At 42.4% G+C, this 17,037-nt stretch overlaps 1 protein-coding gene across 1 annotated transcript in view; it reads right to left on the bottom strand.

Moving 5' to 3' along the window:
- The window catches only part of INO80 (INO80 complex ATPase subunit), a 131,106-nt gene that overhangs the window by 62,052 nt on the left and 52,017 nt on the right, over window positions 1-17,037 (bottom strand). Inside the window, exons 21-25 of the mRNA XM_067557961.1 lie at window positions 16,696-16,829; window positions 13,214-13,281; window positions 11,384-11,477; window positions 9,600-9,777; window positions 201-341 (exon numbers count right to left, since the gene is read on the bottom strand). Of these exons, the coding sequence (XP_067414062.1) occupies window positions 201-341; window positions 9,600-9,777; window positions 11,384-11,477; window positions 13,214-13,281; window positions 16,696-16,829 (615 nt within the window). The remainder of the gene's footprint in view (window positions 1-200; window positions 342-9,599; window positions 9,778-11,383; window positions 11,478-13,213; window positions 13,282-16,695; window positions 16,830-17,037) is intronic.

The raw sequence follows: 17,037 nt of genomic DNA, 5'->3' as shown, positions 1-17,037 counted from the left end.
CTTGCCACATAACATCTATACAGGTGGAGATTTGCAAGTTTTGTTGAGACAGGACATAAAAAAAAGTGTTTCTTTTTTTTTAAGTGCACAAAATAATATTTTCAAAGACAGTGATACTGTACAAAAATTGTAACAGCTTCATAAATAGTTATAAGGAGGAATAAATTCCCTCACTGTAGTAATATCTTTACAGGACTTACCCGTGGGCTGGCTGTGCACAGGAAGGATGGCAGTTCAGTGACCTGGCAGCACCGGACCCATGAGGTAGCTGATCTCCTTCGATGTATGACATGGTCTGAATAGCCAATAACTGTTTTACAGTGGCTACTGAACACAAGGTTCTAAAAATAAAATTAAATAAAGAGTTAGTTCAATCAAAAAGGGAATCCTTTCAAGTTGTTTATCCCTGTCTCAGAAAGGATGATAATAAAGGATCACCAAATATTTTCCTTGGGAACAGGAATATTTACATACCTCCTGCAATGCTAGTGCACAGAATTCTCAGTGCCTCTAATTATCATAATATGGATCTTTATTCAACCGTTCTCAAATCTTGCAATAGTAAGACACTGACAACCTCCATTTTTAATTAGAAAAGGAGCCACTGCCCAGCTGCCACTTTTTCCCCTTTTGATAGATATTCTGGAATTGGAGACAGTGTTTTGTCTCCTCAGCACTTTTACACCTTAGCTTTTAATGGCAGGAAAGTTAATACATATTCTAGTAAGGATGATCCTCACACAACTCTAAGGCAGTGGTTCTCAAACTGGGGGGCGCATCCCCCTAAGGGGGCATGAGATGGATTGGGGGGGTGCCATGGGCAGAGTTTTTTTTAGGGGGGTCAATGTCCCTCCCAAACTTCTGATGATGGAGCCGTCTCCCCCTACTGGGTGAGGGGCGCCGGGCTGCGAGCAGGCTCAGGTGGCGGTGGAGACCCTGGTGCCTCACACGAACAGCCCTGGGCAGGTGTTTGGGCGAGGGGGGACCACTAGGAGGGGAGCGTAGGTGGGTGGAGACTGCTGCTGGTAGCGGGCCTGGCACTGCTAGCAGAATGGGGGACAGAGCTGGTCCAGCTCCATGCTCTGCACTTTGTGCAGCTGCTTCCGTCTCTAGTCGGAGGGCTGCTCCCAGCAGCCGCCGCCACCCGCAGCAGCACCAGCCCCTCCGCCACTGCCAGGGATGCTCTCAGCACCACTGCCACTCTGCAGGATCCTGGAGGCAGCGGCTGCATCTGCGCTACTGCCTGAGGATAATCCGAACGATGAGGTGCGATTCTCCACTATTGCTGCCATTTTCTATGGCGGGTCAAATCAGGCTCCGGAGCTGCAGGGAGCTGCTGCTACCTCTTGCCCCCAAAAATTAAGTAGTCAAACTCCGCTTCTGATATGTAGGCCCTGTTTTTTTCCTGAAAGTGGGGACGTTTGGGGGAAGGGGGGCACAATTGTTAAACAAAAGTCCACCCCCGGGGGGGGGGGGGGGGGGCGGCGGCGCTGGGCTCCATTTAAAAAGTTTGAGACCCGTTATTCTAAGGCACACTCTATGTGAACAAAAAGAACCTTAGCAGAAGAGTGATAGAAGGATATCAGAGGTGAACAGATTGTTATATTTCTGCTATTTACATCCCTTTTCTAATCCTTTTTTCCTCTTCCCATGCAAAATTGCTCTTGAATTTATCATCAGTGGCCTGAGGGTGCTGACATTTGTGGTGTATATCCCATTGCCAGAATTGTGATGTTCACACAGTGGCAGATCCGTCATTTTATAAAGAATTATTTTGGCATCATGAAAGTAGATGAAGCCAAAAGTGTGGGGCTTAGGATGGCACTGTAGTTTAAAGAAAAGAAAGCCATTGAATATGCTCTGCTCCTCAAGGAAAACAATGAAAAACCATCTACTTTGAAAAAATTTTGCTTGCTATTAATAGTTTCTGTCCCTTTTTCCCTTTGTCTTTATTATCATACACATCTGTATCAAAATATGATCTATGTTGCCTGGAGATTAATCCATTTCTGCTGCTTACTCTGTATCTGAACTTGGAATCTTTTCCTTCTGACATCACAATTAGTTGCTATGGAATAATTAGGATGTCAAAATGGGAGATAACTTTGGAGGGACACTAGCAGCAGGAGTAGATGAACTAAGCAACATACATCTTTTATTTTGATAGCATCAAAGGATTTGCAGTACAGAGTCAAACCACTAATTCATGAAGCTCAGTAGGCAGCAACCAGAAACTGATGCTTCAGAGAAAGATAACTCATAATAACATACACATCCCATAATGTGTCTAAATCAATTGTGTAACAGTTAAAATAGGGAGAAATTTCTTTCTGATCCACAGGCATATGCTCTGTAATGAAAACTGAAGGAAAAAAATCTGACACCAACACAAAATGTTTCTAAATGGCACTGCAGACATTTCATGAGACATCAATAGGTCTTCAACTAGATTCTGCGCAACTTTATGGTACAAGCAAACGCAAGAGGAAGATACTGTAGCTGAAAATTTACCTTAACTGCAAGGCAAAAAATATTCTCATGGCTCAGTAACTTGAAACTCCCAAAAACAATGGAGATAACTGTCTTCATGGTCAATCTATGCTAGTAGCCCAGTTGTCACCACTGATCTCCAAGTCCACTCAGTCAGCCCCAGCTGTGAAAGCAGTGTCTGTCGCGGCTGCTATCAGGCTAGCTCTAGCCCAGAGCTGACACCAAGCAAATCCATACATCCTGACTGAATTCTTGCCCCTCTACGTACAATTTGATTGAGTCCAGATTGGACTGATTCTTCTTTTGCATAATTTGTGCAAGGGCAGGAATTTTTCAACACATTCTTTGACAGCAAGCACTGGAATATTGGCTGCAGCTCTGGGTGTTGCACATTTTTATTTCCTAGAGAGACAGTTGGGGATGAGGTGATGGGAAACTGGAATTTCTCTCCACCCAAAACCTGGAATGTAGGATACTATGTTGCAACAATTAGCTAAACAGATGTTAATTCCACTGTTAACACACTTTCCTGAGGACATCTTCATTGTTTGATTCTCCTTTGGGCACGGATATCAAAAAGCAAGCCATGTTGGCTTCGGCCCAATTAGAAACACAGGAAAAAACAAAGGAAAGACTTCTAAGACGGTATGTCAAATAAGGAGAACCAAATTATATTTTGTATGCATGTGTACAAGGAACATTAAGAGAGAGAGAGACACACACACACACACACACACACACAGTCTAGTTCTCCGTGTTACCTGTGCACAAATTATAAGCAAGTCACATAAGAAGTGTCCCTCTCTGAATTCCATGATGTGCTACCATTAAATATTCATGGATGGAGCAGGCAGTAGATATATCAGACACAGCAGAAAACTAGCTTCCATCAGATTCACATACATGGGAAGGAACTGAGTAAAGGTTACAGAACTTGGCATAGGTACAACTTTAGGATGGATCACATACCCTCGTGAAACAAAGCCAAGAACAAAAAGGGGAGAAAGGTCACAAAGAAAGAATTAAAGCACCTGGCACAAGGGTGCAGTCACCAAGCAGTTCTGTAAAACCCTTCTTTGTGCCGGAAAATGGACTGCAAAATAGATATGGGACAAAGGCTTCCTGCAGTCTCACTAAACTTTATTGCATTCCCAACTTTCTCAAAAACAAATGAGGAAACCAAAGGAAACAGAGGGCTTTCTCCCAATATATTATATGGCATATATATAGTATGAAGGTAGGTATGGTACTTAAAAGGGGATGTAAGAGAGCCTGCCCAATCCCACACACATTAAAAGTAGTTATAATTTCAGTGCTAACATGAGCAAGGTCACTAAAGACACATTAAACAATTACCTTAATTTCAAAGAGAAATATTTAAAAGATTCTTATCTTTGTGACAAATTATTTTTATATACTGCACTTTTAATTGGAAGTGTTGACCTGAAGCACGAGAGAAAAGACTTCCCATATTTACAGTGTTTCCTTTTCTCTGTGTGGTTTTCTACATGCTCTTGTCTGGCTCAAGCCTGGATGTAAACCCAAGTAGCTTCGGCATGAGATTTTCTCCAACTGGGTTCATGATAAGAAAGTAACTTTGTATTTTTCCAATGCACCCATCACTGAAATAAGGCACAACTGAGTAACAGCAGCAGCTATTTTGGGTCTACATGGCTGACAGAAATGAAATTTAGTTCTGTCTCTAGACTGCACAGATAGGACTCTGAAACCACATGGGAGTGCAGATATACAGTAATAAAATGTGTGTCCTAAAGACTCACTTTAATTATTATTACCATATTTTCAACTAATTACAGCCAGGCCCCAAGTTACAGCATTCTCTAGCTGGAAGGATTGGACAAAGCTCTCAAGAACCTTTCAGCCCTAGAGCCAAGCTTCCTCTAGATCCACCAGGGCTAACGTAAGTACCCTCTGCTGTACACACTAGTGGACTTCCCACCCTGGTTGGCTCAGTATTGCCTGGAGGAGCTGCTGGCTACACCACTCTCAACAGTCACAGCACTTGCACCAATAGTGATATGTGATTGCAGTTTTGCCATGAAACCAGAAGTGGTTTGGAGAACTGGATTATACTGAAATCTGGCCAGGTTCTGGTACAGAAAGGACTGTACTCTTCTCAACATGCTTGCTACTCCCATTAACATTACTAAGAGCTACATGTACATACTGTAAAGAGAATACACCTTGAATACAACACGAAATGCAAATTTGTTTTCTGCACTTTCCATTTAGATGAGACATCCACTTTTATTTATTTTTAAATATGTATGTAGCCCAATCCAAAACCAACCCATAGTTCAGGACTGAGACACACCATTTTCGATCCAGGTTTTGTTCATAGTTTTTCCACTTATGCAAATATGAATACTAACCTTTTTAAGTACACAAAACCGTATTCATACCGTGAACTGCTATTCTGTGCAAGGCAGTTTTCGAATAATCAACTGATCAAAAATAACTGAAGGCTACTCATTTGTATGGGCCACTGACTTTGGGCCCACCAAGAGAAAATAACATAGCTGAAACTTACAATATGTATACAAGTGTACAGATGATTAGGCCCTACTCCTAATATCTGATTTCTCTGGTACACATAAAATGTTTATAGCATATTAGCCCACTACATTATCTATATCAATTATATTTATGTCAGTTATGTCTTTGTAAAAGGAACTAGTATTTCAACTCACCCACAAAAAAGGTTTCTTGCCCTAGAGTATACTCCTGTCATCCTTTACTCTGCTAGGCTTTCAAAGCCTCTAGATTTTTATAAGGCACACAGTGAGAAGCAAGGAGAGTTTCCCTCTTCTCCTCGATAGTGCAATACCACCTCATGGTTTATGAAATTAGCACTGTACTATCCATGCAGTCCGTAACAGGCTGTGCAGGGTTCCAGCAAATTTACTTCAGCCAAACCCACACACTGGAGTCTTATATGAGAAGAGCAGACATTTCATCAAACCTGATATGGAATCAAGGTCTAAACACCAGCACAGACAGCGTTAATTGGTGTATACACACAGTTGGCCTGCTATTTTTGTTTGACTGAAAATTAGAGGGGCTTGTTTTTGTTGGCTTTTCTGATAACACTGCAAAATATGACACGCCAAGCCCATAGCCTGGTTTCCTACCTATTGCACATTTTCAATTTCAACTTCCCCTTCAACTGAATTCTGGCTTCTCGTTTCCTTCCATACAGACATTGTCCCCTTTCCCTCTTCAGAATTCACATTCTCTAGAGAAATTAGGCCTGCTCAAACAAGACCCCCCCAGTTCAGAAAAGACTCTCTCCCTGCAGATATGCTAGGTGCTACTTAAATGAATGGTCTTGTCTTTTGTAAATTTGATTCTTCATTTTAACATGGGACCAATTATCAAAACAAGATACATTGTCCATTTAAAAATCTGATATTTTTAATCATAAAAAACAGACACTCACTCCTCAGGCAAAAGCTAGGAAAAGAAACTAACCATGCATGGGGCACTAATGGTGAATAAATCTGGGTTCCATGTGGTCAGACATAGAAGCAAACTCCAGAGTTGAAAGACATACCACCAAGGATAGCTATCTACCAAACCCCACACATTTAAGATCCAGACACTGTTAGGTTGAATTCTCCATTTATACCAAAGGCTGCTGCAGCAGCAGCATGAGTGTGGGAGAAAAGAAGCACTCTCTCAGACAGCCAAGACCCAAGCCACAATGAACTTTGCTCCTTAGAACTACAAACCATTTTTTTCTGGCTGTTTCCTAATTTTCTTCACTTTTTCCTCCCTTTTGGAGTACTTTAAATTCTGCAGAAGCTGTCTACTCTCTCACCTTACGCAACACTACAGATCCCAGGGCTTATGTGGGATCTTCTATGTGACAATTCAACTGATCTACATCCCACAGCTCCCAAGACTCATGCAGTCCTCTGCTTAGTTTTTCCATAGATTTTATCCCATGTTTCCTGAGCTCATGTGCAGAATCCATCTTTGGCAATACATCACTCTAGTTGTCTTGCTCAAAGGACATTTGTAAGATTTTTAAATGAACTCAGAGCCCTTTCATTTTCTCTGGCCCCTATAGAACTTAGACTTGGACTTGAAAGAACAAGACTCAATAAACATTCAGCATATTCTGCTCTTCAGCATGACTCGCTTCTCATTTGGCTTGTTATAAAAAAATAAAGTTCATGTATGGAATGCCAAAAAGCAAAACTTGGTCCTGTGACAGCATCTGCAAGCTTGAGAGGGTGAGAAGGGCTGACTTGCTACAAAATTTTTGAAACTCAATTTTTGCATGAAATCCTTCAGGAACTCAGTTTATATTTAATAGCTGCTGAACATGTTTTAGTTTATTTGATCTGGAAATGCACAGATAATGCAAAGAACAACTTTAAGGACCACAAGCTATGTATGGTTCAAGCTAAGGACAGGAAGCCAGGAAAGCTTTGGCTTAGAAAAATGATCTGTGACCTGATTCACTGCATCGTTCTGGGTTTTGAGAATCTGACCAAGTTGAAAAATTGGCTAAAACTGGAACCTCACAATGAGACTGCAGCTAAGTTGTCCTGAATAATTACAAAAATAAAACACCCAATATGCTTGTACCATAATACCTTGTAAATCTGACTTCATTACAGGATAGAAATGTCACCCGAATTAGTTGAAGAGAAAATTTTCATAGGAAGAAGTGGGAAGGAAAACCCAAGAGAAAGAACAAACAGAACATGAGTTTCAGGTCACCTCTAATGCCAACAGCAGTGAAATGTATCCTGCCACCAAGCGATGAGAATAGGATTGATAATCTGACAGATAGGCCTTTTCACTCTCCAACTACTATGTTAATATTGTCAATCATGCTAAGTTAAAGCTTGTCCAGATAAGTAAAGATAACACTTTTGACAGGGTAGTGCTTCCGAACAGCTGATGGACTGTGGTGCACAGAATGCATACCAGTTATGAATGAGAGAACAAAGAAGAGTCCAAATCACTCACCCCCAGTGAGCAGTAACATAATTCCTCCCATCTATCAGACTGCTGAATGTCTTCAGCAAGAACCATCAGTTTCCCCACTGACATCTTCCACCATCTGCCAAGAGTGTGTTTCTGATCTGTCCTGTCCAGAAATGCAGCACATGAAGTAATGCCAACCCTAAGCCTCAAAAAACTGTGAGCTGGCTTAAAAACCACCACACACATGTGGGGTTCATTTCATTTGCCTCCTGGTTTTTGAGGGGGAGATTTTCAAAGGGGAGATTTCACAAAGGGGAATCATGTGCCCAACTCCTACAGACTTCCAGTGAAAATTTCCCCTGAGCCAGTTGGGGTTTTCAAGCTTTTCTCCACAACCATGAGTGTTAGAAATTTACATATTTTAAAATAAAGCTGTGGGTTTAAAAAAAAAAAAAAAAAAAAACCACACCAAATATTGTGAGACTTGTGTTAACATGGGGAGAGTTGGCAATGCTGCTTAACACTCTGGAATCTAACTTTAGTTCATTCCAGTCTGAGTCCACAGACACTTGCAATAGTCAATGTTTGGAGGGAAAAAAAAAAAAAAAAGTAGGGAGATCTTATAAGTCACACAGGCCTTGGAGACAGTAGCTCCTAGGCACTTGGCATCTTCCTCATAAAAAGAACAGTAACTCTGTTTTACACAAAACACCATACAAAAAAATCCCACACACTCCAGCACATCTTCTCTATGTGCCTCCTGTCCTCCGTCACACAAAAAAATCCCTCCTCCACACTCCCATAACCCAAAAGAGATTTGGGGGCTGTTATCAAATTCTTTTGAATAAGGCATATTCCCTTCCATAAATTTACACACAAACCACTCCAGAAAATCCCAATTATTTACATGGAAGTGAATGAGTGAAAGTCCAGATACAAAATATTTAGGGCCAGATTCACTACACTTGCCAAACTGTGCTCAACACAAGACTGGAAAGAGATGGGGGTGGCACAGATGGCATTAAATCAACTTTGCTTTTCCTTAATCCTGGGACTGGCAAGCAGACACTAATCCATGTGCAAGACTGAAAAGCCCTGAGCCTGCTCTACCTTACACCAGATGCTTATGATCTCAAGGGGCTGTTACAGCAGCTATAGCTCAAACAGCTGTACTAGCTTCCTGGCCATGAACCTTATGCCAAGCCTGGGAAGGGATGGGGCCATTATGTTGACCTTCTATCATGTGGGGATTTACCTGTGTCAAGATAATCCCCAAGTAGCTGATTAAACCTAGTTTTTGGCACAGAACAGATTTAAATGGCCAGCAAATTCAAAACTTAATAAATGAAAGTGCCAGGTACATGGGTTCGACTTGCTGTACTGAATTGCTGCATAGATTGCCTTTACTGCTGTTGATGAGACTATATGGCCCAACACTTCACCACATCACCCAATACTGCACCATATTGCGCCACACAGCCAGAATCAGACCAGCGATACCACTGCAATCCTAACCACAAAGCACATTGGAAAAAGGAATAAATATACCCTGTGACCTTTCCGTGTTAGACATTTCTGGCACAGCCTAAAGAGCTATACTAGTACTAGAACTTACATTACACATAGGAGAGACAGTTTAAGAGCAATATCAAGGCTCCCTAATCCCCCAGATCAGCAACATGGCCACTTTTCTCTGCAAGTGACATGCATCTCACAGTAGCATCAGGGTTTTCCATTCTTAGCCTACAGCTTGGCAACAGCATCATACTACATATAACAGACATGGGCTGAGGTGCAACGATGCACTTCCCACAATGTAGGCTAGGTCATGCTGTTTCTTTTCCCTCAAATCTCCCTCTCACCCTCTACACACACTGATTTTCTTCAATCACCATTTTTGTCGCTGGGTGCAAAAAAGATTCCTTTTGATCAATGGATGAGTACAGTATACAAAAGGGTTTTTAAAATATGGGTGTTTGTTTATTTATTAAACAAGTCACACTGCACCCATCATAAAAGGAAGCTTATTTCCAAATCTATCCTTCCATGTGTTTTATAAGATGGAAGGGTTTTCTCTGTTTCCTCTTCAGTACAACTTGCTAGTATTTGCTGAATGGAGGAGCTGCATCTCTGAAAATTTTACTTACCTGAAGAAAAGTGCAGCTGTGCAGGTTGGGAAGAGAGAGTGGAAAATTGACTCCCAGCAAGAAATCTTTATTTCCCAGACACTGAGACCTCTGTGGATGCTCCTTTTCTGGATCTGTCCAGGAGCGCAGGTGATGGAGCCTGTAAGAGGCTTTCAGTGACAGGAAAAGAGCTAACCATCTGAAATAAACAGCAAATGCACTTATTCACTGCTCGGTGGGGGAGAGGGGGTGTTAAATATATATAGCAGGGTTGTGTTTGGCACATCTTATTCCTTTAACGTTTCACGTTTACAGTATCTTGGCTTTGGGGAAACAGGTTTCCCCCCGCAATCCATTTTCCAATTTAACTAGTTTTCATTTTTGTTTTTTTGAGTCTCATAGAGCGAAACCAGAATATACCCTGAAACACTTCCTTCTGTACAGTCAGCTCAGAGTAAGCCATTACCACCTAGTGTCTCTCTCTGACTTCTCCACAAGCACCTGCATATATAGATATTCGTGATAAGGATGATGCATTGTAAATGTACAGAGCCCCACAAAGATCTCTGTGAACACTGTCACTTCAGGAAAAAAAGTAATAGCATGTTACTGAACCACAGACAGAAGTGACTGGTTCTATAACCACAACAATGAAAGCCTACAACACTTAGATATTATCCTGGCAAGATATCTAGATTTATTATACAGCACTCATTTTTATGTTGAATTTTCTTTCAGTTAACAGCACGGTACACCATTAGAGAAACTAATCCATTTTGCAAAAATCCTCACTTCAAAATTTTAAGATCCAGAATTTTCATTTTAACAGCCACCCAGTATTATATAACATAAATAGGCTTGGCAGGATTTAATTTAAATCGATAGATGTCCATAAACATCAATTTCAGCTGATACTGAAATCAACAAAAATAATTTCCACTGGTAACAACAGGCATGAGTGCTGACCCCTGGGCACCATGCACCTGCAGCGATCGAGGGTCACCGGCCCTGCAGCAGCACAGGAAGCCTTCTGCAGCCCTGCTCTCTCACTCCGACAGTGGGGCTGCAGAGGGCTCCTTGCGTTGCCGCAGGACTGAAGCAGGTGCAAGGTGTAGGGAAGGCTGCAGTCCTGGCGGGCAGAGCAGAGACGTCCAGCCAGGACTGCGAGGAGAAGCCCCCGAAAATGGGGGATGTCACTCTGTTGCTGAATGGCTCTGTCACTGAGCAGGAGCCATTCAGCAGCAGGGTTGACCCCAATGGTCCAGGGTTCATCGTCCTCCTGCCGTCAGTGCTTGGAAACCATGCAACCCCATTGGCAGCGCCCCCCCCCCCCCAAGCCCTGACCTGAACCCAATATTATGGCCCAGGGTAATTCTTTATGAATTTTAAAATATACAAAGACAGGAAAAAATTAATACAAACAGAGAAGCAGTGTGGTCAGTGGAAGCTAGGATTTTTATTTTTGTCTTGGCTCTGCCACTACCCTGCTGTGACATCATGGGCAAATCTTTTCCTTCCCACCCTTTGCCTGTCTTGTCTATTTAGAGTGTAAACTCCATAAGGCAGACCCTCTTTCTCACTGTGTGTGTACAAATTGCCTAACACAACAGGCCCATAACACTACAGGCCCTGATCTTGGTTGATGCCTCTGAACACTACTGTAATACAAATTAATAATAGATGATAAATGATAGCTGATCATTGCCCAAGAACATGCAAGTTTATTACAGAAATACTTATTAAACTGCTATGCTTTTCCTCTAAGTTTCTTTTTAAAGCGAATGGAATTAACAAGCTTTCCTCACCTGGCTAAATGTCCCTGATTCATGAGGTTTGCCATTTCTGCCGGGGAGACATCAATAAATCGAAGGAAAGAAAAACAACTTTCTTCACTGGCACCTAGATCACAAAAATGTAAAAGTTAAGGCTGACACCTGTTGCAGACCCACAAAAAGGAGACAATGAGCACACATGACCAGTCTGGGTGAAATCTGATCCTACGATTCAAGACACCCAAATGCTCTACTGCAAAATAAATGTGAAATGATACAGGAGTTCCCAACATAACCTAGCCCTTTAGAACAATGGTTGTCAAATTTATTTGATCACGCCCTCCCCACCCTTTTTTGTCTGTAGTAGTTTACGTTTCCTTTCTCGCCACACGAGTACATATACTGATATATGCAGCGGTGGTGCTTCACTTGAGTCAGTTTCAGGTTCTTTGTTTTTCACTTGAGCTGTTTTTTTTTTTTTCTGTTGCACAAATTAGCCAACAATCCACTGTAGTGGTCCATGCTAACCATTAAATGTGCACACCGCGTCGTAGCAAACAGATTAACATACAGAGGGCATCCACTTTGTATGACACTATGCAAGTTTAACAGAAATCCGTCTAAATGTACAGCACCATCTAGAGTCAAATGCACAGCGCCATCTGAGGACCTGATATGTCTGGAGGAGTCAGCTTTGCTAGTTATTCATTGTTGTAGGTAAAATGTAGGTAGGTTTTTTCCCCCCCCTTTAAAGCTTGTCATGCCCCCAGAATACATTCTACACCACCTCTCCTCCCAGGGGACCCACCCTCCCAGATTGAGAACCTCTGCTTTAGAGGTTGCTAACTGTTTCTCTTTGATTGCTGGATTCAAGTCACTGCTTCTGGGCCAGACAAGAGGAGGAATATTAAAGATGTAAGAAGGGGTACACTCATTTATTTTCATATTTAACTCTCCACCACCATTACATTTTTCTATTCAGTTAATGCAAAAATCCATCTCCCAGAAGAAGATTTAGCAAGCCACAACTAATGAACAGTCACAGAGCAGCCAACCGGATATACAAAAGAGCTGTACAGACAGTGTCCAATCATCCATGAAGCCCAAACCCACTGTGGCTGAGCAAAGTCCTTCTCATTTCAATGGAACTCTGCACAGATTAAGAGGTCCATATTAACAGATCTTGATGAAGGAATTGGGAGGGTTTTAAGTGTGCTCCTACTCCTCCTCCTTGCCCTCTCTTTCAGCAAGTTAATCACCAGGTTCTCTCTTACTAACACAGTTAGTAAGAGCAATTTTAAATCAAATAATACATCAAGGTACAAAGCTTGTTTAGTTTTCTGTTCAACTGATCACTGATTTGGATCCAGCAGTCTCTCAGTTTAATTCAGGTACATGTGCATTACCCTACTTGTCCATTCTCCTACTTGTCTGTAGGAAAGAGGAACCTGTAGCTTAGTGTACTATAGGAATTGCACTAAAATTCTCCTGATGTTTCACTGGATTGAATCTATGAAGCATTCACAAATCTCAAAATAGTGTACAAAAGCCATATTAACGCCTTTAAACTGGACAAAAAAGGGCAAGAGATAGGAGCAGGATAATGTTGAGCCTAAACAGAGCTCTTTTAAGACTACCCTTCTACCTTGCCTCTTATTAATCAACTGAAATAAGCTTATTGACTTTATGTCAAGTGCTGAGGTTAAAGGGTTCTAATGAATTGTTACCAGAGAGGCACAGAACCTATAGTCCCAGGGAGAAGTAGTTGATCTACATCAATTTCTCCTCCAAACAAGACAGCTTGCAACATCATACTGCAGCATGCTAGCCATCTTAACTGCTTCCCCAGGAAAGTAAACCTACCCTTCCTATGGAAGAGAGACTGCTGAATGTGGTCCGGAGCGAACGGCGAAAGTAAAACCCGTAACCACCTGAAAATGAACAGAACAAAATACAAAAATAAGAAAGTGGTAATTTAGTTCACATTCAATTAAGAAGTCAGAATTACTAAACTCTGACCCCAAACCACAGAGTGACTTTCAGTTACAGTATCACAGTTTCACTCTCCTCCTGCTGTCGAGGAATCTAGAGAATTTGGTTCTTCATATTAAGAAACCTTATCCTCTGGTTTTCCAGTACTGCATAATGGATTAATGAAAAGCATCAGCCACAATGTATTTTACTTAATTTAACCACGGGTCACAGAACATCATTCCTGTATTGCTTTTCATATTGGGAAAGAAAGCTAATCCCATCCTCTACTATTAAATAATGGTTTATGTGATCCACTGCTCTGTGCATTTCTCATGACCGAAATGAGATAAAGATTAAGTAGGCATTGCCATAGACAGAGCAACCAGCAGACTGCACTCAAACAGCTCTTTTCCATATGGTGTAAGCTATTACTAGCTGTCAAGGCACTGGAAGATGCTCACATTGTAACATGTTACAGCTAATTAATACTGATAACTTCCTCACATATGAAAAGCCCATTCAAGGGAAACCAGGTTCCTTCAGTGTTCTGCTGAAGCTTGATTCCATTACACATCAGCAACAGAAAAAGGAGAGACTCAATTGTTTTGTCTTACTTTTCCTGAGAGACTGTCTACATTTACAGTGCTGCAATGGTACCATTCCACCGCTGTAGTGCTTAGTGAAGAGGCTACATACGTACTGATGGATCTCCCGTTGACATAGGTACTTCACCTCCTCAAGAGGTGATAGTTATGTTGACAGGAGAAGCCCTCCTGATGACATAGGGCTATTCACACTGGCAGTTAGGTCGGTAGAACTATGTTGCTCAGGAGTGTGGATAATAACTATACAGACATAAGTTTGTAGTGTAGACCAGGTCTGACTTGTTTGCTCAGTTAGAGAATTATTTGATGGCTATGGCTCTGCTATAAGACAACACTGAATACCAGGTGTGTAACAGCTGAATAAAATGAAAGAAAACAGGGAAGACATCACTTGGCTAGCGCTATTTAAGAACTACAGGGAATGGGGTTAATCAGAATTTATAGATTCATACACATTACAAGGTGTGGCGCAGGCGGCTAGTTTAGCCCTCTCGTGGGTACTGTGCCCTCTTCAGCTACGACTATGGTGTGCCTGGGTGGGGGGGTGTGTGTGTGTGTGTGTGTGTGTGTGTGTGTGAAGCCCAGTCCCGCCCTCTGCCCCGGGCCCCGACCCAGGGACCCTGTGTAGAGTAGTCTTCAAACTGCCCAGTCCGTGACTTACTCCCTTCCCTGGGTCGCCTGTCTTTGGCCCCACTGCTCGCAGTCTGTTTCCTGGAACTGGGTGGGGAGGGGTTCTCCCTCAGGCCTGGGCCTTGGGTCCCTGGCCATAGCCAGACAGGTACCCCCCCCCCCGTCTCTGGTATCTTTGGGGTTGTAGTATGTGGCAGTGGTTGCTCCAAGTCCTGTAGCGGCTCCACTCCACTCTGCTCCTTCTCCTAACTCCCTTCCAGCTGCCCCTGTCTGCCTGACAGGGAGGCTTTTAACTGCTGAGGCAAGCTTGATTGGCCTCAGCTGGCCTAATTGGCCTAATTGCCCCAGAGTAGCCCCAGCTGGATCACCCAGGGAACAAGGATTTGTTCATTCTGGGGCTAATATAGACCCTCTCTACTACTCTCCTGTAGCCATCAGGTCTGGCCTTGTCACAAAGGCCAGAAGGGATCACTGACGTCCTGCATAACACAGATCATACAACTTCCCCGAAATAATTTCTGTTTGAACTAAAGCACGTATTTTAGAAAAACATCCCATCTTGATTTAAAAATTGCCTGTAATGGAGAATCCACCACAACCCTTGGTAAATTGTTCCAAAGGTTAATTATCCTCACTATTAAAAATGTACACCTTATTTCCAGTTTGGTCTAGCTTCAGCTTCTAGCCATCGGCTCTTGTTATACCTTTGTTTGCTAGACTGAAGAGACTTTTATCAATTATTTGTTGCCCAGATAGGTACTTATGTACTGTGATGAAATCATCTCTTTTCCTTCTCTTTGTTAAATTAAACAGATTGAACTCCTTGACTATCACTATAAGGCATGTTTTTCACCTCTTTCATCAGTCTCATGGCTCTCATCTGAACCCTTTCCAATTCATCAACATTCTTCTTGATGTGTGTGCACCAGAACTGGATGCACTATTCCAGCAGAGGTTACACCACTGCCAAATGCAGAGGTAACATAACTTCTCTATTCCTATTTGAGATCTCCTGGTTTATGCATTCAAGGATTGTGTTAATCCTATTGGTCACAGCATCACAGTGGGAGCTCATGTTCAGCTCATTATTCACCATAACCCCCAAGTCACTTACAAAGCTACAGTAAGTCTGAGCCCTGGTCTACACTGACCTGGCGATTCGGCGGCAGTTGACGGGAGTTACGCAAGCTATGCAGAGTAGCTTGCGTAACTCCCGTCCCGTCAACTGCTGTGCTTCCCTTCTGCGCGGTGTCTTCACTGTACTGCGCCGAGGGGAACCACGTTTCCGTCGTCGCAGCGCTACGCCATGTGAGGGGGTGGTTTACCAGCGTCGACTTCTGGATCGATTGAGCGGGTCTTCACTGACCACTCAATCGATCCAGATAGGTCGATCAGACGGTGGCGACTTTGCCGCCGTCAGTATAGACATACCCTGAATAACATTATAAAAACCACAGTGCAAAATACTTTAATAGTTTCAATGGTCATGTAGTAGCAAATGCCATAAAAAGCAGGTGGGCTGCAAGCCAGCAGGTACAGAGTGCTATGGACACCGCACTCATGGCCTGTGGGAGGGAGAACCATCCCATACTAGACATCTCACTCTTCCATTTCTCTAAGGGCATTAAATGGTTCCAGATGGAGCTGCAGCTAGCCCTCCTCAAGAAGGAGGATAGGACAAGGTGAGTTTTGAAGATAATTGGAGGACAAGAAAAAACAAAGGTAGACCTTAGACCTTCTCAAAATAAGTGCATAAAATGCAGAGACATACCATAATAGACAGGAATATGCTAACACATACAATTAAGAATACAAATACTATTCCCACTTAAACAATGCTACACAGCCATTCGTGGATGTATCTTTCCAGCAATAGTGAGATAGAAAAAGATAAACAACAACTTAACCCAGCCCTATCAGCAAAATTTCAATGTTGTGTAGACTACTGACTATTTGAGCCTCTGGCTAAAAGCTTTACCAGCTCCATTTGTCTAAAACCAAAATTTTGGGAGACTAACTGAAGAGCCCCACAAAACCCTTGCAAAATCACAACAGCACAAAAGAGGGAGAGCAGATATTTTAAAAGACGAAATAAAAGGTATTGGATAAGTTGAAGGGAAGGTTGAATTGGCTTGCCTGTCCCGCGAGTGGTTAAAGACCCTGATCTGTCCATGACGGTAGATGAACTTTGAAATCTGGTATGGCTTTAGGGAGATGTGAAATGGAGACCAAGTTTCTTGTCGTTCAAACAGCTCTGGGTGATTACACACCTGGGTAAGAAAAGAAGAGCATCAACTGCTTGGGTGGGAAAAAAATAGAAACCTAGTCATATGCAGCATTTCCTCCCCAGTGTTTAGAAAAACTGCCCACTCAAACTGTGGAATTGGTGTGCACACAATGACAACTATTTGATAGAGCACCCAACTGAGTTTGGATACTAGATAATATAATTTCTTGCCCATGTTACCTCTATTGCCT

The sequence above is a fragment of the Emydura macquarii genome, unplaced genomic scaffold (assembly GCF_026122565.2).
Source record: "Emydura macquarii macquarii isolate MOO-44397 ecotype Brisbane River unplaced genomic scaffold, CSIRO-AGI_Emac_v2 contig_1876, whole genome shotgun sequence".
NCBI lineage: Eukaryota > Metazoa > Chordata > Testudines > Chelidae > Emydura > Emydura macquarii.
This window is presented reverse-complemented; position numbering and strand designations above follow the sequence as displayed.